Source organism: Vipera berus (genome assembly GCF_964194415.1).
Source record: "Vipera berus genome assembly, chromosome: 2".
In the NCBI taxonomy this organism is placed as follows: domain Eukaryota; kingdom Metazoa; phylum Chordata; class Lepidosauria; order Squamata; family Viperidae; genus Vipera; species Vipera berus.
The window spans coordinates 117,536,688-117,561,332 of record NC_138203.1 but is presented as its reverse complement, the minus strand read 5'-3'; the positions used below and the strand labels follow the sequence as shown (position 1 = coordinate 117,561,332).

Sequence of the window (24,645 nt, the reverse complement as noted above, 5' to 3'; positions counted from 1 at the left end):
TTGGGGAGGTGCGCGTGCACCTCCGGTCGTTCGGAGAGGTGCACGCGCACCTCTCGGAATGGGCAGGGGCCCCGCTCTTTGAGGAAGCTGCCGCGGCCCGTCTGCAAAGCTGCCGCTTTCGGCAGCTTTGCAGACGGGCCGCGGCAGCTTCCTCAAAGAGCGGCGCCCCTGCCCATTCACGCGGAGGTACGCGCGCACCTCTCCAAAGGTTTGGGGAGGTGCGCGTGCACCTCCGGTCGTTCGGAGAGGTGCACGCGCACCTCTCGGAATGGGCAGGGGCGCCGCTCTTTGAGGAAGCTGCCGCGGCCCGTCTGCAAAGCTGCCGAAAGCGGCAGCTTCGCAGACGGGCCGCGGCAGCTTCCTCAAAGAGCGGCACCGCTGCCCGTTTGCGGCAGCTTCCTCAAAGAGCGGCACCGCTGCCCGTTCGCGCGGAGGTACGCACGCACCTCCGGTCGTTCGGAGAGGTGCACGCGCACCTCTCGGAATGGGCAGGGGCCCCGCTCTTTGAGGAAGCTGCCGCGGCCCGTCTGCAAAGCTGCCGCTTTCGGCAGCTTTGCAGACGGGCCGCGGCAGCTTCCTCAAAGAGCGGCGCCCCTGCCCATTCACGCGGAGGTACGCGCGCACCTCTCCAAAGGTTTGGGGAGGTGCGCGTGCACCTCCGGTCGTTCGGAGAGGTGCACGCGCACCTCTCGGAATGGGCAGGGGCGCCGCTCTTTGAGGAAGCTGCCGCGGCCCGTCTGCGAAGCTGCCGAAAGCGGCAGCTTCGCAGACGGGCCGCGGCAGCTTCCTCAAAGAGCGGCACCGCTGCCCGTTTGCGGCAGCTTCCTCAAAGAGCGGCACCGCTGCCCGTTCGCGCGGAGGTACGCACGCACCTCCGGTCGTTCGGAGAGGTGCACGCGCACCTCTCGGAATGGGCAGGGGCCCCGCTCTTTGAGGAAGCTGCCGCGGCCCGTCTGCAAAGCTGCCGCTTTCAGCAGCTTTGCAGACGGGCCGCGGCAGCTTCCTCATAGAGCGGCGCCGCTGCCCCTTCGCGCGGAGGTACACGCGCACCTCTCCAAAGGTTTGGGGAGGTGCGCGCGCACCTCCGCCCATTCGGGGAGGTGTGCACGCACCGCGCGGCTGGGAGCTGCAGGAGACGGCTCAAAGAGCCGCATGCGGCTCCGGAGCCGCGGGTTACCGACCCGTGGCCTATAGAAAACTCCCTTTGTGTGAGTGCCAGCCCCATCTAATTTTTTTTGACGTTTCCTTCAAATATAGTTTTAATTCAAAGAAATTGATGGAAAACTGGCTTCCTGCAAAAAATAATACCAGTGTGTAACAATTCTCTTTTTTCTCCTCCTCCTCTTCCATATGGACCCCATAAGCTTGCTTAGGAAGTAGTAATGGCAGGTGATTTGAATTCAATGCACAACTTAACATCTAGCCCACGGGTCGGCAACCCGCAGCTCTGGAGCCGCATGTGACTCTTTCAGCTGTCTCCTGCGCTTCTCAGTCCTCCGCCATATGCAGTCCCCCCCAAAAAAAAAGTGGGACTAAAAAAGTTCAACCAATCAATTCAAGCTTCTCACGGAAAAAAACAACTTATGAAGTTTGCATTGATTGGTTGAACTTCTTTGGTTTGTGGGACTGCTCAAAAACCACTTTGCTTTTTTGGACTGCACGTGGCAGCAGCGGAGGAAGAGATGGGAGGACTGGAAAGGTGAGTGAGCCCTTTTTCTTCCCTGCCCGGTGGGTCTCCCCTTGCTCTGCTCCACTGTTGCCTCTGCTAGCTTGGGGTGGGGTTGCTGGGGGTCTTGGAAGCTTCCCCTCTTGGCCCCCACCTTTCAGCCATCCCACGGGCGGCAGATCTCAGGGGCCTCTTCTGAGAGATTCCCCTGTGGTGGCTCCAAGGCCAACCAAACACAGGGGGAGAAGAGTTTACTTTGCCCAGACACACCGCTGCTCTGCCACCACAACTGCCAAAGAAGGCAAGCCCTTGCTTTCCTTAATCATCCCCTCCCCTTCCAACTTTTCCAACAAACAGCTCCCCGCCACACCCTAAAAACAAGCTCCATGCCTAGGTTCTGGTGCTTTGACATTTCCGAACAACCCCCACACACTTCGCCCTATGCTGGCTACCTCCCATGCTAGGAAGATGAAGCCCACCAGCTCTAGGGCTGGCCTTTCCAGGGAAAGATGCGTGCGGTCGAACCATTGGGCCAGACATCCCTCCCTGCCCCTTCAGGTGGGCGTGAGCGGTGGGGGGAGCTGATTCAACCTGGAACTTGATGGGAGACCGGACTGGTCACTTTGCCTTGTGGGCCGGGAGGGTGAGGATGCTGAGGAGAGGCTTCAGCCTGCGAAGCTCAGCCAAGGAAAGGCATGGACGCAAGAAGAGCCCTTCATCCCAGACCGTGTGCCGCATTTGCCCAGCCCAATCAGCATCAGCTTACCTATCTCTTGCGCCTGGGCTCCCGGCTCCACTAGTCCTGCGCAAACTCCCAGGCCAAGTGGAAACTGCATGGCGCAGCCTGCAACTTTCCTTGCCCCCCCACTTCCGTCCCTCCCGGATTGCCTAGCCCAGCGTCCGCTGCAGGAGAAGCCAATGGCAGGCACAGCCTCCCAAAGGCAGCCCAGCTCTGTGCAGCATGCCCTCGGTGGCAGCGGGCAGGCGCTTCTCGCCTCCCTGTCCTGTTTACTTCACAAGGAGGCGACAGGTGGGACTGGTAGCACTGTACTTGCACACTATTATGTCTGACTGCCAAGGGATTGCAGAATACTGGAACCCCCCCAGCAGGGAGCCACCGTGTTTGCCATCTTTGGTGGCTGTGGCAGCAGGAGCAGCGGTATGTCCGGGCAAAGTAAACCGGACAGGGAGGCAAGAAGCTCCTGCCCGCTGCCACTGAGGGTGTGGTGCGCAGAGCCAGGCTGCCTTCAGGAGGCCGCGCCTACCATTGGCTTCTCCTGCAGTGGACGCTGGGCTAGGAAACTGGTTCCAAGTGGCTCTTTCAATGTTTCAGGTTGCCGACCCCTGGTCTAGCCAAAGTCAAAGCTAAGCTAGAATAAGAAACAGAACTTGGACTGATAGAAAAGCAGGGAGGAGATATGCAGTTTGCCTTCCTCATGGATGGATGGACACATACTGTACCCTACGGTAAAATGTTGGCCATGATAGCCATCTTACAAGAGCAACCAAAATTGGTTCTTATAATTTCCAGGAACTTCCCCCAAGGAGTTTCTCAATTCTGCTGCTGGAGGTGATCTATTATCTGATCTCTTCTGTGGTTTTCATTGGTTTCTCCAATGACAGTAATTCTCCCTACATGCTGCTGGTTGCAGAAGAAAAAAATTCATATTAGCATCTGTCTTATTTTTCCTATCATCTGCAAGGGGATTTTATTTGAGAAACTAGTACACTTTGTCACATATACCAATGTCATATGTAATTTATTTCTTGGCTGTCAATTAAAATGGACAATACTGTACTGGACAGCCCAACAATCTGGCCCACTGTATGATATTTTATGCAACTTACATTATTATTTAAGTCAGTTTCCAGTTTCTGATTACATCCTAGGTGGGCGGGGGAGCCTTTGGGGCTGTTGGGGAAATGTAAGTCTAGGGATTCCTTTATGGACATCCTTCACCATTTTTTTTAATTCTGAGTGATTCATTTTGAAGGATAAAGAAGGGAAATATCTTTTATTCATCTTGCTCTCAGAAGGTTGAAACTTAAAGTGGGTTGCGCTTAATAATATGTTCTGTTTGGTTTTGATGCAGTTGCTGTGCATCAGGGATAGTTTTTGCCTTAACTGGCTCACATGGGGATTACTTAACAAACCATGGTTACAGGATGATTCAGAAACTCAACCCAACCTAACTAGCGGCTGAGATTAGTTCAGAAAATGATTTAGATCTTCCCTGGCTGGTCATATGATATTCAGACATGCTCTGGAAATACCCATAAGTTAGTTAGACATTAAATTGTTAAGTGAGTTTGCCCGTAGACTGAGTGTGGCATGTTTGTTTCTAATTTCCTTTTCCCATCAACCTAGGAGGAGCAGCAGCACTCTTAGTTTTAACCATGTGTAACAGCTTTAGAGAAATGAATGTGGTTAGAAACTGAAACTAGCACATAGTCAAAGGGCAAACCAAAGGTTTCAATATCTTCTTAAGCACTGTCAAGGATTCTGGGATTAGCAGCAAATTCTTAAGCAACAGCATTTCTGGTATTAAACAAAACCTCCACTTCCATAAACTGACTAAAATATATTTGTAGATTGCAAAGATTTTCATCCTTTTGTATGGGAAGTGTTAAGTTTTCGGTTCTTTAGGCAGGGCTTTTTTTCTCATAGAACGCTCAGAACAGAGTTCCGGCACCTTTTTTGGATGGAACCTTGTAGGGTAGGCAAGGCAGGTTGTATAACGTGTGAGTTCCGGCACCTTTTTCTTTTACAAAAAAAGCACTGTCTTTAGGCATTAAGCAAGACGAAGAGTTGAAACAGCAAACAAGTTTATTAACTCAGAACAGAAGCAGCCCTAATGGCTGCTGCCCAGCTATTTATACAGTTGGCCTCTAGGTGGCAACCAATAGGTTTAAAGTAACAGTTTCCCGCCCCAAACCTAATTATCAGCATGGAGACAGCCAGTCTGGATTGCAGTAACAGAAACCATTAAGCAATACAGCAAGTAAGGTCAGACATTAAGCAAGTGATTTAAACAGTTGTGGCCAACACATTACACCCCTTCCCCCTAGATAGCTCAAACTGTCAATTGTTTGACATAATCTTGCAGATATTTAGGTGGTCTTCTTGACCGTTCAAAATGCCTAAGGGTTGCAGGGATCTCCTGGTCTACCTGCTTGCCTGCCAGGCTTTGGTAGACCAGGGCTCTGAGGTTCAGTGCAGTCAGATTGACTCGAGTCCCTTTGGCTGGCCAGTCCCAGTCGGTCCAAACCAAAGTCCAATTGTGCAGTAAAGTCTGCAGAGCTGTCTCTTAGCATAGTTTGCCTGTCCTGATCAGCAGATACAGTCTGTGTGTCCGGAGGAGACTCTTCTATGGCCATCCCCCCGTCTCCTTGAACCAGAGTTCTGTCGGAGCATGCAAGCTGCTCTGTTGGACCGCTGTCCTGCGGGCCCTGTGTTCGGTCCTCTTGGGAGTTCTGAGCCAGTGACTGGTCCTCTAGCTGCTGACACAGCTGGCCAATGTGCTGGCAAATGACTTGCCCATCTTCCAGGACCACCTCATAGGAGAGTGGTCCTGACACCTTAACAACCACTGCTGCCACCTACAAAGCCCCTTGTCCATAATTCTGGGTCCAAACCCAGTCACCCACTTGTAAGCTTCTTGGTGCCTTTGGCTGTGCAGTGTCAGAGGCGACTCTGTCGGAGGGTAGCCTGTCCAGTTCAGTGATCAAGCGTCGACTCCATCGGAGCTCAGCTGGGCTTCTGCCTGTGGCAGTGCAAGGTGTTGTGCGCTGGCAGAGTAGAAAATTGGCCAGTCTGTGGTGCCAATCCCCTGTGACAATCCATTTCAGGGATTCCTTGGTTGTGCAGACCATGCGTTTCGCTTGACCATTCGATGATGGGTGAAAGGGAGCCAACGTGGTGTGCCTTATGAGATTTGCCCTGAGGAAGGCCTGGAATTCTGAAGAGGTGAACTGAGCCCCATTGTCTGAGACTAAGACATCTAGAAGCCCATGTGTTGCAAATATTCTGCGCAGTTCCTGGATTGTCCTGGCAGTAGTCATAGTGGGAATTGGTACAACCTCTAACCATTTAGAGTGGTTGTCAACTACTATTAAAAACAGCTGTCCCTGAAAGGGGCTGGCAAAGTTGATGTGGATCCTTGACCACGGTGTGTGAGTGTCCTCCCATCGGTTGACAGGGGGCTGCGACATCTCCAGCCTGGATTGTTGGCACGTGTAGCAACCATGTACTTGGCCCTCGATAGCTTTATCTAGCCCTGGCCACCAAAGGTAGCTCCTCGCCAGTGCCTTCATCCAGACTATTCCCGGATGGCCTTCATACAGAGACTCAAGAACTCTGGACCTTAAAGAGCTGGGGACTATGACTCTACTTCCCCAAAGAATGCACCCTTTATGAGCTGAAAGCTCATCTTTCCTTATGAAGAAACTCTGAAATTCTGGCCCTGGACATTTGTCCAACCATCCTGTGTGTACCCAAGTTAACATGCGCTAAGCATTTTGTCAGCTACTGTCTCAGCAGCTATGTCTCCAGCATGGAGAAGAGACTCTGGCAAATCCTGTATGGCTAGGATGTGTGCAGCCGGAGCCGGATCTGGCTCCACGTGTGGTAGGGACAATCTGCTAAGGGGCAATCTGCATGGCCCATTTCTTTGGCCGGTTTGTGAATCAGCCTGTAGCTGTAGGCTGAAAGCAATATAGACCACCTCAGCATTCGAGGAGACAGAATCTGAGGTTTCTGCCTATTCATAGTGAACAACCCTAGAAGTGGCTTGTGGTCCATAAAGACCGTGAAATGGCAGCCATACAAATAGTCATAGAACTTTTTAACCCCGGCCACAATGGCCAAGACCTCCTTGTCAATCTGCGCGTAATTGCACTTTGCAGATGACAGGGTCCTCGAATAATAAGCGATGGGAGACTGTTTTCCATCAGCCAACAAATGGCTCAACACAGCCCCAACCCCATACGGGGATGCATCACATGTGATGCAGACTGGCAGCTTTTTGTTAAAATGAGTGAGCACCAAGTTCGAGGACAGCAGTGATTTGACTGCCTGGAAACTTTTTTCGTGGACCTTGGTCCACTGCCACTGAGCCTTTTTGTCTAAGAGACAGTGTAACGGCTCTGCCACTGCAGCCTTATGTGGGAGGAATGCATGATAAAAATTAAGAAGGCCCAAGAAAGCTTGAAGCTCACCCTTGGACCTAGGGCTTGGGGCCTGCTGAATCGCTTTCAGCTTTGAATCCACTGGATAAATGCCGTCGGCATTGATGCGGAACCCAAGGAACTCAGTTGACTCTACCCCAATCTTGCACTTTTCTTTTTTCAATTTAAGTCCCGCTGTGTGGAACTGCTGAAGGACAGCTCTAAGCCATTCAGCCAGAACCTCTGTAGATTCCCCCAGCAATGAATACATCATCGAAGCAGGGGCTGACCCCTGGAATGCCCTTGAGTGTGCGCTCCATTACTCCCTGGAAAATCCTGTGGGCTACACTTACCCCAAACTGTAGACGCTTTACCTTGAAGGCCCCCCGATGGGTGACAATGGTTTGGGCAGCTGCCATGGCTTTGTCCACTGGCAGCTGTTGGTAGGCCTGCACCAAATCTAATTTGGCAAACACACGGCCACCTTGCAATGACACCAAAATATGGCTGACAACTGGCACTGGGTACGCATGCTGTTGAAGTGCCCAGTTAATGGTGCACTTATAGTCAGCACATATGCGTACATCTCTGTTGGCCTTAAGTGGTGTTACTATGGGGGGGTGTCTCCCACACCCCACTGTCTACAGGCTGCAAAACTCCCTGACTGACCAGCTTGTCCAGCTCTGCATCGATTTTGGGTTTTAAAGCGAAAGGCACTCAATGAGACTTGACTGTATTGGCGTTACCAGGGGATCAAGGTTGAAGGCTATCAGAGGACCCTTGTACTCCTCTAGGCTTGAACTGAAAACATTTGCGAACTCTTGGCAGACTGAAGACAAGTTTGCCGCCTGTGTTCGGTAAATGCCAGTTACATGGATGCCCAATGCATCAAACCAATCGAGCCCTATGAGGCTTGTGAATTGGCCTTTCACCACCACAACATCTAGTGGGCCTGCAAACCCCTTGAAATTCACCAGAAGTGTGGCTTTGCCCTTGGCTTCCACTTGGGTGTTTTGGAAGTCTGTGAGCAACAGGTTAGATGGCCAAAGTTTGAGCCCTCTGTTGCTGCGGTTGCATATGTGCCGGAAGGTTCCTATGGAGATGGTGGAGATGATGGACATGGCTGAGCCTGTGTCCAGTTCCATTTTGCATGGAACTCCCTGAACCTTGACCTGAAGTCGAAGCTTCTGTTTAAGGGGGCGGTGGGCACCAGTGCGGAACATGCTCCTCCGGCTGGAGCAGAACCCTACTCGGTGTTGCCCCAGGGTCACGGTACCTCTCCTGAATGAGTCTTCCTGTTGACGGTCCCTCTGGCAACCTCAGCAGACGGTGGCAGTGTGGCCTGGTTTGCCACATGCCTGGCACGTTGTTGTTCGGAAGCGGCATTCTGTGCATTGATGGTGGCCTCTGCAGCCCATGCATCTAAGGAATGGAACTGCCTTCTCAGCTGGCCACGGTCCCCTCTCCTGGTGCTTCTGTAGCTTGTCGACCTCGTAGTCAGAGTCGGTGTCTTCCATTCGTTCTGCGTCCTTGTGGTGGATGGCCTCAGTGCTTGAGGTGCTTTTGGAGGGCCGCAGCACTTTAACGGCCCTTCCAGTGACTTCATCCACCATGACCTCCTTCAAGGCCTCTTGTAGCAAGAGAGTCTTCTTGGTGAACAGTTTTTGTTGGAGCTCTCGGTTCCAGAGTCCACAGACTAAGTGGTCTCTTAGTCTCTCCTTCAAATCCACGAAATTGCAGAGTGGGGACACTTGATGAAGAGCAGTGATGACTTCTGTGGCCGTCTCACCAGGCTGTTGCTCCCACTGCTCAAAAGCGTGGAAAGTCTCTCTTCTAATACTACTGATATCTAAAAACTGCATTTACTTACTTTTTATCTGGGTAAGGATAGTGGTTTCGAGGTTACTTTATATTTTGTCAAGATCCCAGCTGTATTGCTTCCAGATGATAACCAAAGGACAAAAATAATCTAGTTTGGCCTTTCTCACAGTGTAAGAGCCTATTTCACTATAAGTGTGGAGTTATTCTCATTTTGTCTCTATATACAATAAGGGCAGATTTATGGCTGCAGGAGGAAATAGTCAGAGATGAAGTCAAAGGACTAAGTTTAGTTTAGTAAAATGCAAATAAATGCAAAGTTTATTACTTCTTCCAAGCTCAGTTTGATATGCATGAACTTTTTCCACTATTTCTTCAGAACAATGTTTTGCAATTTTGCAAGTGGGAGATCGAACAGATTCCTAACCAACTTAGCTGACAACTTTGTCACCCAAAAGGTAGAGGAGGGAAACTATACTAGACCTAATTCTTACTACTAGAGAAGAAGAGAAGAAGTGATAGAGGGAGTTGAAATTGCTGGAACCTTGGGCAGAGAGTGACCACGTCATACTGGAATTCAATATAATGCAAACACAAGCAACAGAATATAATCCAACCAGTCTCCTAAACTTTAAGAGAGCTGATTTTAACAAACTCAGAGTCTAAGCAAAATTCCATGGATAAAAATCCTAAAGGGGAAAACAACTGAAGAAGTGTGAGAAACACTGAAAAATATCATCGTAAAAGACCAGTCCAACACAATATCACTAAAAAAACAAGAAGAAATCCAAGAAGAAACCAGCATGGTAAACTGAAGGACAAAAGGTATAAGTACAACAAATGGAAATAACTAAGGCAGAATATCAGCAGATAGCCCGAATCTGCAAAGATGAAGTCAGGAAAGCAAAGGCTCAAAATGAAAAAAGACTTGTAACAAAAATTAAAGATAATTTTTAAAAAGTTTCTTTCAACATATAAATAACAAAAAAAGTCAAGGAAACTGTTGATCCACTAAAGAGAGAAGATGGCAAGGAAGTAACAGGCGGTAGAGAGAAAGCAGAGCTGCTTACCTCATTCTTTGCATCAGTCTTTACACAAAAAGAAACTATAGACCAACCTGCTAAAAACATAACTGTAAAATATGGATTAGAAATAAAAATTAAAATAAGCAAGAAAATGGTAAGAGAATACCTGTCTGACCTTGATGAATATAAATCACCAGGACCTGATGGATTACATCCCAGAGTTCTGAAGGGACTGGCAGATGTTATTTCAGAACCATTGTATCATATCTTTAAAAAAATCTTGGAAAACTGGGGAATTACCAGATTGGAAAAGAGCTGATGTGGTTCCCATTTTCAAAAAAAAAGGGGGGGAAACAGACCCAGGAAACTACAGACTAATCAGCCTGACATTAATACCTGGGAAGATACTGGAAAAAATAATCAAAAAAACAGATCTGTGAACATCTAGAAACAAATAAAGTTATAACTAATAGCCAGCATGGGTTTGTTAAAAACAGATCATGCCAAACCAATCTTATTTCATTCTTTGACAAAGTGACTAAATTACTAGACTGGCAAAATGCTGTGGACATAGTATATTTAGACTTTAGCAAGGCTTTTGACAAAGTAGACCACAACCTACTTCTTGGTAAGCTAGAAAAACGAGGGATAGACAGCATCACCATCAGATGGATTTGTAACTGGCTGACAAACCATACTCAATGAGTAATCCTTAATAGTACTACATCTACATGAAGGGAAGTAAGCAGTGGGGTACCCAAGGTTCTGTCTTAGGCCCCGCACTCTTCAATATCTTCATAAATAACTTAGATGAGGGAATAGAATGGGATCTCTTCAAATTTGCAGATGAGACTAACCTGGCAGGAATAGCTAACACCCTAGAAGACAAGCTCAGGATCCAAAAAGATCTTGACAGACTTGAACAATGGACCCAAAGGTACAAGTACAAATTACAGTAGGTGAAACCTGACTCAAAAACAGCAACTGTGAGAGAGATTTGGGAGTCCTAGTGGACGATTACTTAAACATGAGCCAGCAGTATGCGGCAGCAGCTAATACAATCCTTGGTTGTATAAACAGTGGCATAGAATCAAAATCACGTGAAGTATTAATACCGCTTTCTAAAGGCTTAACAAGGCCACAACTGGAATACTGCATCCAGTTTTGGTCACCACATTACAAAAAAGACGTTGAGACTTTGGGAAAAAGTGCAAAGAGGAGCAACTACGATTTGATGATTAAAGGCCTGGAGACTAAAACATATGAAGAACAGTTGCAGGAATTGAGTATGGCCAGTCTAGAGAAAATTAGGACTAGCGGGGACATGATAGCTGTATTCCAGTATTTCAGAGGCTGCCACAAGGAGGACGGGATCAATTTATTCTCCAAAGCACCAGAAGGCAAGACAAGAAACAATGGATGGAAACTAATCAAGAAGAGAAGCAACCTGGAATTAAGGAGAAACTTCCTAACAGCGAGGACAATTAACCAGAGGAACAGCTTGCCTCCAGAAATCGTGGGTGCTCCATCACTGGAGATTTTTAACTAGAGACTGGAGAACCACTAGTCTGAAATGATATAGGGACTCCTGCTTGAGCAGGGGACTGGACTAGAAGACCTCCAAGGTCCCTTCCAGCTCTATTCTGATTGATCGAATGTAGCTAATATAGGGAGAATAATTTGTATATGGTCACCAAAAGATTACCTGGATACAGATTTCTGGGCCCTAGTTTGACATGCTAATTACTACCATAATTGGCTTCAAGCTGCAAGCATGAAAAATATGTCTGATTAATGATTGTCAGTAACAAGTGACAATAAGATAGCATGTTTTTTTAACTCCCATAGAGTGACAGAAATCAATAGTTCTGATTCAGCAAAATCTTGCTAGTGCTTCCTTTTGAAGTATTTTCTTGTTGAAGAATATGAATGGAGTCCTGTGAAACTGAATTTCATTTTCTTACTGATTTCAATGGATGGGGGTGGAGATACAGATTTTTAAAGTTAAAATTTTGATGTTATGGATAATAATCATCCTATCCATTCCCATTTAGAACTGCTTTCTAATACTAAATTCTATAAAACTCAATCAATTTATTACAGCCAAAGGCCAACATATAAATTAAACATTCAAATAAAACAAAACTAAACAGAACCATCACAAGAAGACATAGCAATATATTACAATTAATGATGTAATCAATGGGTGACCAAGGTCTGCCTAGTTTTACAGAAGTTATATCAAAAACCAGCTAGCTTCAGAAAAACTGAATCGTACTGACCTGACAATAAAAATACATTGAGTATAGTCTAAAACTGGATAAAACATGTAATAAAATTAATTATAAAAGATTATTTAAAAGGTCGAAAATGATTATTTATATTTCTGGTGAATCCCCAATGCTGCTGCACAGAATCTAGCCACCTGCACCATGATCACTGCCTGCTCATCCTTAAGCAGCCACTGGAGATAAATACTTTCCGAACGACCAGGATACCTATCAATTATGGGGAGGATATGGATTTTCCGAATAGCTCTATAGAAGGAACATCGAAGGAGTATGTGTCCAATGGTCTCCACCTCTCCTAAGCCACAGGAGCCAAGTCTTTCAGACAGTGGTGTCTTTTTATACTTGCTGTATAGGACAGCCGATGGAAACGCATGGCACCATGCAAGCGAGAATGCTTTCTGGTGGTTTACTGACTCCAACTGACTAAGATACCTGGCAGGTGTAACCACGTATCTAATAGAGTCTGGAGCCAGAAACAGCAGAGCTATACCCAAGTCCGCTTGCCTCTCGATGTCCTCTACCCTTTGACGCAAGGTTTATTTTGCTTGGTTGTAGTCCAATTTGAGAATTGAGGCTAGCGAGAAGCCTAGTTTGGCAAGGTTGGACTTGACTGCCTTGATCCATGAAAAGGAGAATTTATCTTGTAGAATCAATGGAGCAAGGCCTTGCGGAAGGCAATTAAGCCGTAGCCAGATGTTTAAGGAAGGTATACAGATTCTTGCTTCGACTTTTATCAATCCTGTCTCCAGGCACAGAAGTGCATTTGGGACACAACATGGCATCTGGAGAATTGTTCTGATAAATTTGGATTGAACTCTTTCCAGTGGTGTAAAACACGAAGCTGAGGGTCCAAGCAAGGTCCCGTAGAGAAGCTGTGCTAGCGACTTTGCCAGAAAGAGCTTAATTGCAGCTGGAACATTGTGTCCTTCCTTTGTGCGAAAAAAATTAAGAATGGTATTCACTGATCATTGGCCAGAGGCAGCCGCGTATGCTCCATGGGCTTCTTGTGAGCCAGTGGCATGGATGACCACCCCTAGGTACTTAAAGGTGGTTACCTGCTCTATTTTGTGGCTATTTAAATACCATGAGTACTGTTTTGGCCCTTTGGCAAAAGCCATAACCTTTGTTTTGTCATACTTTATGTCCAGTTTATTATATTTGCAATACTGGAAAAGGGCTCGCAAGGCTCTTTTAAGGCCAACTGGAGTCTGGAGAGAATCACAGTGTCATCTGCATAGAGCAGCAGAGCAATGCTTCGGTCACCTATTTTTGCGGGGTGGTAATTTGGATTATTTAACCATTTTACCATATCATTTATGTAAAAATTGTAGAGCAAGGGGACAAAATGCACCCCTGTTTAACCCCCTTTTGAGTTTCAACTGACCTCGAGAGAGACCCTTGCATATTACACCTCACCTTGAGGGATGTTTTGGTATGTAAGGCATGTAACAGATGGAGGAGTCTGTGATCAATTGAGGCAGCTTCCAGCTTCTCCCATAGCTTAGTCCTTATAACCATGTCAAAAGCTGCCTTAAGTTCTATAAAGGCAGCATATAACGATACACGTCTATCTGATGCATATTTTTCAATCAAATGATGAAGAACTAAGCACTGATCTTTGGTGCCTCTCCCCTCTCTAAACTCGGCTTGTTCTTCAGCAATCAGGTTCTCAAGATCCAGCCACTCCTTTAATTTATCTTGAAGGTGTTTGGCATAGAATTTGCTGATTATATTTAGCAGACCTATTGGTGTGTAGTTGGCAGGGTTGTCTCTCTTTCCCGTTTTATAAATTGGGACCACAATTGCCAAGCCCCAATCCTCTGGGACATACCGATGGAGTCAAAAGCCCTACATGGCTTAGGCCCAGAGTACTTGCGAGACCACCTGCTGCCAATGTCAACCTCCCATCGCCCAGTTCGCTCCCACAGAGTCGGCCTCCTCAGGGTTCCGTCAGCCAGGCAATGCTGACTGGCGACCCCCAGGGGGAGAGGTCTTCTCTGTGGGCGCACCGACCCTCTGGAATGAACTGCCTCTGGAGCTGCGGACGGCCCCTGACCTTCGATCCTTCCGCCGTGACCTGAAGACAAGCGGGCCTGGACTGACCATGGTTTTTAATTTGGTTTTTATTGTGTAAATTGTCCCGTATTTCTTACATTCATTGTTTAATTCTTTTTTAATTTTTGTATTTTATGTCTCTTAATTTTTATTGTTGTGAGCCACCCTGAATCCTTAGGGAGAAGGGCGGCATATAAATTTAATAAATCCTAATCCTAATCCTACTCCTTGTATGCCAAGTTAAGGGCTTTCTTGGCTTCTACACAATCCTTATCAAACCATGGTTTGGAGGTGGTATAGGACCTCTTAACTGAGAATTTTTGGTCATGTGCTAATAATGGTTGTAGCTCATAAGCTAAACTTTTATATAGTTCTAATGATATAAAGGCTGCATGGATTTTTTTGAAAATTATCCTCTGTTAGGGCTCTCCTTACCTTCTGGTCAAGTTGTTGGGTCCATTTGACCCAACATCTTGTTAGGCCGGCTGTAGAGATTGCAGGAATAAAATGATCCTTGGAGGGTATCTGCCTGATAAAGGGCTTCATGTATATACACAGAGGAAGATGATCACTTTCTAGGTAGGGCAGGACTTCAAAATTTTCTATATAATGTACTAAGTCCATAGAAGTTAAGAAGTCATCAATGGTGCTAGTTTTGGACCCTGCCATGAATGTAAATTCACCAGGATAGTTACCAGGCCATAAGCCATTAGATATGAAGAAGTTAAACTTATTTGCCAACTTGGCAAGACAGAGGCCAGCATAGTTAGCTCTAATGTCTTTAGAAAGTCGTATGAGGGGGGCGTTGGTTTGTACAGGGACCTCCAATGGTGGGTATCGATGATGTTTCATGAATAATGTATAATCATCTGGTCCCAATCTGGCATTAAAGTCTCCCCCTAATAGGACCGTGGCATTTGGGTGTTCCATGAGTTGTTTATTAACGTAGTATTCCAATTCCAGCCATACAGCAGTAGTTTCAGCTTTTGTTAGGGAAGGAGGGAGATAAACATTAATTATCAAAAGCAGGACTGAGTCCCACTTGAGGAGAAGGGCCATAGCTGAATGGTTTAAAGGGGTAATAAGTGTGGACTCAACTCTCAAGTTGGTAGAAATAAATATACCCAGTCCTCCCTGGGCCTCTGCCTGGCCTTGCTTCCAGCTTATATGAATAATATCCATTAAGCAGGAGATCATCAATAGTCCAATCTCTTGCACCAACATAATATCCTTACCTTTCAGAGGATCAGAGTGATTAAGGCCTCTGAAATGATACCACCCGGCTACATTCCATGACATAATGTTTGAAGTGTTTTCCTTGCACTGGCCTTCACATAGTCAGTTCAAGTTCTCCATAGGGGCACTTGATGGAGGATAGTTATAATAATTGTTATTTGATGCATTAGATTGAGTAGTTATTGTCAATGCTTCTTTTAAATCATCCAGTCTCTGTGTATAAGAGAGGGCCTCCTCAGGGTGCCTCCGATCAAAGAATGTTGATTGGTGGCCCCCAGGGGGAGAGCGTTCTCTGTGGGCGCGCCAGACCTATGGAACCGCTTGCCGGTTGAGCTCCGGACGGCCCCCGACCTTCGCTCCTTCCAGCGCGATCTAAAAACGTATCTATTTGAGCAGTCTGACCTGGTCTGATGGGTTAGGGTTGGGGTTTTAATACATCTTAATTATTGTTTTAACCTTGGGCATTTATTTAATCGCTTTTAACTTTTGTATCCTGTTTTTGTATTTATTGCCCTGTACACCGCCCTGAGTCCTTCGGGAGAAGGGCGGTATAAAAATATAATAAATACCGGTAATAATAAATAATAATAATAAATAATTAGCTTGCTCAGGTTCTGGCAATATATCATTAAAGTCTATCAACATTTCTTCTGGCATGCCCCCAGCAGAATCAGTGACTGTGGGTAATTCTGTTTGTGGATCACTTCTCTGTTTTCTCAAGGTTGATTCAGCTTCTCGTGTTTCAAATTTATCAGTATGAGATCTGATGCCACTTGGATTTAAAGCCATAATTCCCTCATGGAGAGACTGAACCAGGAGTGGGTGCAGGTTCCCTGGGCAAAAGACTTGTATTGGAAATATTGAAAAACTGCTCAGGAAGTGCTTCATTCTAAAAAGCATTGAGGGAATTATGGACTGTTTGAAGGATAACAAAATCCGCATACATTGCCTTCTTGCTGGCAGCCACTCTGCATGTAATAAATCAATCTCAGTGTACTCGCAGTGGAGCAGCTGGCTCAGAGACTGCCTAACAGCTTCTCTATCACTCCATCGTCCTCTATTCCTTCTGTTGTCATAGATTTGCAAGGTAACTTGGTTGGTCTGTAAACTGAGGTTATAATAGTCACCTCTAGAACTATCTGATTGAGTGTTGTTTTCTTTGTGGGTATTCTTTCCTCTCTTTTTTATAGAAGGGGGAGAGGGGCCTATTCTAGTCTCCATTTCTGCATTAGCCATCCCATGTCTATTATTTTGTGTTCTCCTGGGTCCTTCTGCAATGTTTGTTTGACTGCTGATAAAGTTTGCAAAAGACTCTTTCAAGCAGTCAAACTTATTTGTGACAATTGATAAAAGTTCAGAGACTGAATTTACAGTTTGAGCTGTGAGCAAACATTATCTGGAAAGGAGATCCGTTTCATTCTCCCTTACTAAGTTTGTTACTATCCCATCCTGTGCAGGAAAAGCGGGTGTTGAATTCTAGGGAGGGGAGCTATTTTGTGTGAGAGAAACAGAAAGTTCTATATGCTGTTTGCTTTCAAGTTCAGTTTGTAAATCCCATTCCAATGAGTCACATACAGATGAATTACTTACTGGAGCAGACTGTCTATTTGCAGCGAAATCTTCCATTTTCTGCTGCTGCAGTGGCTTGGAAGAACTCTGTGCTGCTGAGTGCACACACTGTTTCTTTCTCCTTTTCCCCATTCTTGGTAATCCTGGCTTGTAGAGTTGGTAGAACAATGGTAGCCTCTCCAGTATACAGTATATCCTTTATAAAAAGTCTTTGACTATTGTAAAAAAGTCAAACAAGGGTTAAAACAGATTTAAAAATAGGTTAAAAATGGGTTAAAATAGGTTAAAATGGGTTGGTTAAAATGCAGTGTTAAAAGGGGTTAAAAAGTTAAAATAAAAATAAAATAAAATAAAGCTTTTACTTTTGGAGGAACTCTTTACAGCCTTTGCTTCCTGTCCACCATCTTGGCTCCTCCAATTCTATAAAATTAAAAAGTAGCTGACAAATTATTGGGCAAGTTGGATGCTTGCATAATTTGATAACAAGCTCTCTTATTTTTTGGTGAGGTGGAGCAAAATGGAAATGAATTTCATATTTCCTCAAATACTTTTCCCTCTTTTTAAACTGATACATACAAATATAAGTATTAGCCATTTATGGCATTAAATCTTGTTTTCTTGATTCAGAGTTGTAAGATATGGTAACACAGGAACAGATTAGATGTAAACTTTGCAGTTGCTTGCTCGGGCCCCAAAAATTGTGTGCCTAAGGGGTCTTCCAGAGTTACCAGAATATTCCATTTCTACAAAATGAACGTCTTACCCTGACTATGTCTACTTCATCCAGTGGGGAGTCCAGAATTTGTCCTTCTCTGCCATAAAAAATCTCAGAAAAGGTCTCAGACCCATTATGATCTCACAGCCTTTCTCACTTTCTGCTGTGACAATTGCTTTATTTCTTGGAAATCACCACTCAGATCACTTCCAAATGTATTTCTCTCCCACCTACCACTTCAGAGAATCATTCACTTACCTATCCACTCAATCTCCAAAAGGCTGTTTTTACATGACACAAACAGATGTGTGGAGAAAGTTTAAAAAAAATCACTACTGTAGCAAAAAAATTTCTTGTCTTTCTATGGGAGGCAGTCATTTTCTTTTTGTACGAATAATTTTTATTGAAAGAAAAATCTTTACAAAGATTTAAAGATTTAAAAATAAAAAATGTTATGAAAGGGTTAAATAAAAAGTGAAGAATAACAACAAAAGAAAAAGAAAAATATCTAAAGAAGCAACTTTCAAACATCTTTGCAGCAATTACAAACATAACAATTATCATCTCTACCCTCCCATAATGCATATCATAGTTTCCTTTTTCACATAAACAAAGCTTTTAATCAGTAAATCCCAAAACCTGCAGTTCATTTTTATCCATTGTTCAGCAAAAAGTCTATAAAGGTTTTCCAGTCTTTTTAAACATACAGTAGTTGTAGTTTCCTCCTTAATCAAACAAGCCAATTTAGCCATTTCTGCAAACTCAGCCATCTTCACAATTCATTCCTCCATTATTGCTCTTTCTGTGGTCTTCCATCTTTGCATGCATAATGTCTTCAATATAGTTAATATCCATGAGCCAAGAGGCACCAATTTTCAAGAGCCAATCATATGCAATGATGAAAAAGCTAGGATAATATTCATTGACTGAATAGTTTACTCTGCAAACATCGCATTCACTATACATTGAATAAGGAACACAACATGAATTACAACATTAATGAGGCAGTATAGATATCCGAAAATTAATATTTCCATTTACAAAGCTTAGATAATATAATGAGCAGTTGCCTAGGATGCTTTATGATAGCCATCCAAATAGATGGACTTCAGTGTTTTTAGCAACAGAGTCAATAGTGAGAATTTTGAGAGTTGAACTCCATGCATCTGCCGTGAGTTAACATAGGTAAAGATTACTCTGTGAAAAGCAAAACTGAATTATGCCTAACAAATCTGGTTGACAAGAAATCCTCAAAAAGAACATAATACCTTCTCACAATTTTTGTTGCTTGGAGGTCATTCACTTATTTTATACATTTAGAGACATCTAGATAATTGATGATTCAATAATAATTCAAAGCAAGATTTCTGGATCTGGGCCTACCTAAATAATCTCTTTATTTACTGTTGGTGCAAGCACTTTGGAAGGCTCATATGCATGTGATTGGCTCTTTAAACAGAACATGATATAAATAATATATTCTATATATAACAATATTGTATAGAATAACTTAATGTTCTTGATTCATCTATTGTATCCTTATTAACTAACAAAATTCAATATGGGTACAACATTGGCCCTAAGGAAACTCAAAAGTTTGTATCAACAGCATTGGGGGAATCCTAAGTTTTGCAGAAACACAACAAAGAAGAACTTAAGAACTCCTTCTCCAAAAGAAAGCTTTACTAGAACTATTGGTATAATAATAATAATAATAATAATAATAATAATAATAATAATAATAATAATAATAATAATAATAATAATAATAATAATGTTGGAAGGGATCTTGGAGGTCATCTAATCCAACCCCCTGGTCAGGCAAGAAATCCTATACCATCTCAGACAAATGGCTGTCCAGTCTCAATAATAATAATAATAATAATAATAATAATAATAATAATAATAATAAGATTGGAAGGGATCTTGCAGGTCATCTAGTCCTACCCCCTGCTTAGGCAGGAAACCCTATACCAAGGGTGTCAAACTCAATTTCATTGAGGGCTGCATCAGCATTGTGGTTGCCCTCAAGGGGCCGGGTGGGTATGGCCAGGGTGGGCGTGGCCTACTGGGTGAGTGTGGCTAGAGTGCGTATGGCCTACTGGGTGGGCATGGCCAGCTCTACACTGTTCGCATCAAGGGTGCCTATGGGGACCTGGGCAGGAGTGGGACAGATCTGAGGGTCTCTGGCAGAAAGAGGGTCTCTGGGCCAGGGCCAAGGCAGCAGGGACCGTTCCCTCACTGTTTCCAGTATGGCTTCGCGGGCCACATGAAACCACTTCGCGGGCCGGATCCGGCCCCTGGGCCTTGTGTTTGACATGTCTGCCCTATACCATCTCAGACAAATGGCTGTCCAGTATCTTCTTAAAAACTTCCAGTGTTGGAGCATTCACAGCTTCTGGAGGCAGGTTGTTCCACTGGTTAACCATTTTAACTGGTTAGCTTGAAAAATGGAATAGGAGGAATGGAAAAACGTGTGGCTGTCAAGTGTGCTGCATTCCATAATGTTTTCTCTACAGTTCTTTGATAGGCTGTATATTACAGTGTGTTTATTTTCAGAATGTGAGAATGACATTTTTATGACATCAAAAATTCATTAAGCACAGAAGTCAAAAATCATCAGTAGCCTTCTTTTATATATTTTCTACAGTATTCAACATTCTGCTTGGAAAGTGCCTGATGCTTCAGGCCAGCATAGTTTTCTTCTTACCTCAAAATATCTTCTGTTGGAAATGGAAGTGCTTGTTACTACACAGAGTAGTGCAGTAAGAAGTGGGACCAGACTTGCTGTTGTTTTGATGGCTAGGAAAGCAAAGAATGGATGGAAGAAGGAATATTTAATCCCTCTGTTGTCCTGGGCCGTCACTACACCTTGGTTGTTTAGGGTACATTGAGCGGAACTCTCCAATCTGCTCTCACCCACCAAATGTTATGAAATATGAAAAAATCTTATAGCATAATTGAGAAATTAAGCTGGTTCCCAGCACCAAATATGATCCTCAGCAGTTTTCTGGAATAAACAAATATGCTGGGGAAATATAACTCTTTCCTCCCATCTACAGTGCATATATAGGGAAGTCAGTTGTGTGTATGAAAGAATGGCTTCCGTTCAATTAGCTTCCTATATTGACTTCCTCTGTTCCCTCTCTGTCATAATAATGGGCATTTTGCCTCTGTGCTTATTTCATAGCACTAGCAATGGGTAATTGCTAGTCAGGTTAAGGAAGATTATACTATTTTGTCACACTACCCTAATTTTTATAAAGTATTTTGGCAACAAATTAAAATGCATTCATTTATTATATTTACATCCTGCATATTTTCAAATTAAGACAGCATACATGGTTCTTACTTTACATTTATCCATACAACAACCATGTGAGATCAATTACGTTAACAGATAGCAACTGGCCAAAGATTAGTAGGAAACATCATGGTTGAGTGGGAACTGTAGGCTGTGTCTTCGTAATCCTATTTGAACCATTCTGTCATCTCTTTGCCTATATCTATTCAGGCAACACTTCTACAGAACCTAATTATGCCATCAGGAGTAAAAAAAATTATTAGATCAATTTTCTGTCTACATAAAATTAAAAAGGATCCAAGAAGGAAATGGCATCAAAGATCCTTGCCTTCATATTTGAGTGAATGTGTTAGATTTTCCTAGAATTTCCCTAATTAGTAGGTTCGGTTGAGGAAAACTACTGTGCCACTAGTTCCAATAGCCTCCCTTGTATTTATAAATTCACGCATTTTAGAGTTACTGACATACATCACTTTAAAATGTAGTGTGCCGTAATTTTAGGTGCAGGTCTCTGGTTTAAATAGGCAACAGATTAAAAAATAAAACAGAAGAAACTTTTAGAGTGAACTTATTTTTTTAATACAAACATTGCAGTTCATCAGCATCATTTGTTGATAATTTGGTGAAAAGTTTAGGGCAACCTAGTATAATCAAGCAGAAATTGTTCAAAGGAAACTGGAAGCTGGTGTTTTTATTGAATTAACTATATATTTAATACATCAACCTGCTTGCTAATGTTCTTACTCAATATCACCTATTTCTGATTGCCTTGTCTATTCTTTACATTTCCTTTCCAGTTCCTGTGCCTGAAGAATATCCGAACTTTCCTTGCTACCTGCCGTGAGAAATTTGGTCTGCGGAAAAGTGATCTTTTTGAGGTCTTCGATTTGTTTGATGTAAAAGATTTCGCAAAGGTACTTTTTGTCCCATAAAACAGTTTGTATGTGCTCCATATGATAGTCATCAAAGTCCTTTTGATCTTGAATGTTTTATATCACTGAAATCATTGTGGAATGAGTGGAAAATTCTCAGTCTCAATGAATACTAGTTTCACCAATGGCACTATGTTGGGAAAACAAGCTTTAATTATTAATATTCTTTATTCTTCCTAGTATTTGCTCCTAAAAGCAATTTTCAGATCCTTCCAAACAAAATCCCACTTCAAGTAAAATTAGTTACTATCTTCTATTTCTATCTCTATCTACAAATCAAACATCTATTCTATTGTATACTTTATTTGCATTTTATTTGCGTTTTTATTTTTATCTCTTTATTTGCATTTGCATTTGGATGGGCCACAAGGTTACTTAAAATATTAAAAACCATAAAACAATGTAATCAATTACATTTATGAATAGCCAAGTGATGTAAGAATAAAAATATTAAAAGCGACAGTTCCACTGTGATGCAGGCATTTAAGCAACCCTTACCATGCAATAAAAAAATGAATAGCAAGTAAAGTCATGTGCAAATTGTAGCAAATTATTTGTCTCAGAATGAGTTCAGAGGTCACAATCAAATGAAATGGCTAAAGAATATATGTGTACTCCATTGTGCCCCTCTCACAATTGTGATACCTGATTGGGCATGACATCTCAATCCAGCAAACTAGGATTTGCAGGACCCTGATACTCAGATTATGAGATTAGGGCCATTGTATTGAGGCAAAAAAATGTTCCACATCAGTGAGTGAAGATCTGATACCTCAGGAGCAAAACTTAACGGAGGGAGGTATTCTAAAGAGGAGCTGCAGATATATTAAAAAGGGCCTAAAATCTTTATGAGATGATAGCTCAACCAGCATTTCATAGATATGGGTGCATCTCTCCAAACATTCAAAGCAGGTGGATGTTTTTATTTGTCTTTGCTGATGCTTGTACTGTACATTATTGTTCCAGACAGCTGCAAACTGGATCTCAATAGCCAACAGTCCCAAAGACTGGTGGCTTGTTTCTCTCTCTCTCTCTCTCTCTCTCTCTCTCTCTCTCTCTCTCTCTCTCTCTCTCTCTCTCTCTCTCTCTCTCTCTCTCTCTCTCTCTCTCTCTCTCTCTCTCTCTCTCTCTCCCTCCCTCCCTCCCTCCCTCCCTCCCTCCCTCCCTCCCTCCCTCCTTCCCCTCTCTTGTTTCTTACATACAGCATATATGTCCCAACTGCTTCGTTTCACTTCAGTGCAGCATTACCTAGCCCTTTCTGACAAGAGGTATAGTGTAATCTCATTGCATTCCCAGACCTTCTGCTTTCTTTGAACAAGTCTGGGAGAAACCATGAGCTGTTGCTCACAACAGGATGTAAAATACAGTAGCAGACCCATTTAGCTGGCTGTAGTGGGTGTATCCTAAGGACTGACTGTAAATGTGTAATCTTGCAGCAGAACGCTCCTTGAAACCACAGATTGTCAAAAAACAAAACAAAACAAAATAAACCAGGCAGGCTCCAGGAAAAAAGCATTAAAACATGAATCTCAGTCAGACCCTCTTTTTGGAATACTATAGCCCATATAGCCCATAATACTATAGCTCTTTCTTTCTTTCTTTCTTTCTTTCTTTCTTTCTTTCTTTCTTTCTTTCTTTCTTTCTTTCTTTCTTTCTTTCTTTCTTTCTTTCTTTCTTTCTTTCTTTCTTTCTTTCTTTCTTTCTTTCTTTCTTTCTTTCTTTCTTTTGCTTTTGAGTCCTGGTGACTGGAGTTTTCCTGGCATGATTTTTATAAGTACTCTGTCCTTGCCTCCTTCTTACAACTGAGAGTGTGATGGCAAAAGGTCACCCAGATGGCTTTATGCCTAAGACAGAACTAGAATTCAGGGTTTCTAGCCTGATGTCAACTATCATGCCAGTCTGGCTCTCTAAGGTCCAGCACCCACTCCTTATGACAGGGATGGTGAACCTTTTAGAGACTGAATACCCAAACTGCAACCCAAACCCCACTTATTTATCGTCGGGTCCTGGGTGGGCGTAGCCCAGTGAGTGGGCGTGACCACTGGGTGGGCATGGCTGCAGTGGTCAGGGCAGACTGGGTGGGTGTGGGCACCTCGATGTTGCCACTTGGAGGGACGCCTGTGGGAGCTGGGCAGGGTTGGGGGAAATCCAGGGGGTTTCTGGCGGGTGGGATGGTGGGCAGCAGGCTTGTCCTGGGGGGGCGGGGTGAGGCAAGGTGAAGCAGAGACCGGGGCGGCTGCTGCCTGACAGCATTGGCTCTCGCACAAAGCTAGCGCATGGGGGCCAACTGTGTCCATCAGCAGCCATAGCCTGCCAGCCCCTCGACCGGTGCACTCTGAGACTCTGCAGCCCGCTGTGCATACCAGGCCAGCCCTCCAATAGCAAGCAGAGTAGGGGAGGGGGGATTCAATATACAGGTTCCTTACCTCCACCCAGCTTGTTCCATGGCCTCATGGCAGCGGCATTGTGCAGGAGGCGGCAAACGGCCAGTTTTGGCGTGACGTGGCTGTTTGCCTCTGGCCACGGCCATTTGCCGCCTCGTGCATCACACCCAATGCTGCTGCCATGAGGCCACGGAACAAACCGGGTGAAGGTAAGGAACTGATATACTGGTTTCTTACCGCCAGCCAGCTTGTTCCATGGCCTCATGGCAGCGACATTGGCCAGGAAGCGGCAAACAGCCAGTTTCAGTGTGACGCAGCTGTTTGCTGCCTCACGTATTGCACCCAATGCTGCTGCAATGCGGCTTGGCCATGGAACAAATGGTGCAGGTTCCCCCCTCACCTGCCCATTCAGCTACAGCTTTGGTGGCTCTGTAGGCAGAGCTGCGAAGTTCTTTTCTCTGTCAGAGAAGAGAACTTTGCAGCT

General features: G+C 44.2%; 1 protein-coding gene across 2 annotated transcripts in view; it reads left to right on the top strand.

Annotated features, from left to right (window-relative positions):
• VAV1 (vav guanine nucleotide exchange factor 1) overlaps positions 1–24,645 on the top strand; it is a 90,872-nt gene that overhangs the window by 15,885 nt on the left and 50,342 nt on the right. For both annotated transcript variants that reach the window (XM_081317206.1, XM_081317205.1), the window contains exon 2: positions 21,643–21,759. In XM_081317206.1, the coding sequence (XP_081173332.1) occupies positions 21,643–21,759 (117 nt within the window). The remainder of the gene's footprint in view (positions 1–21,642; positions 21,760–24,645) is intronic.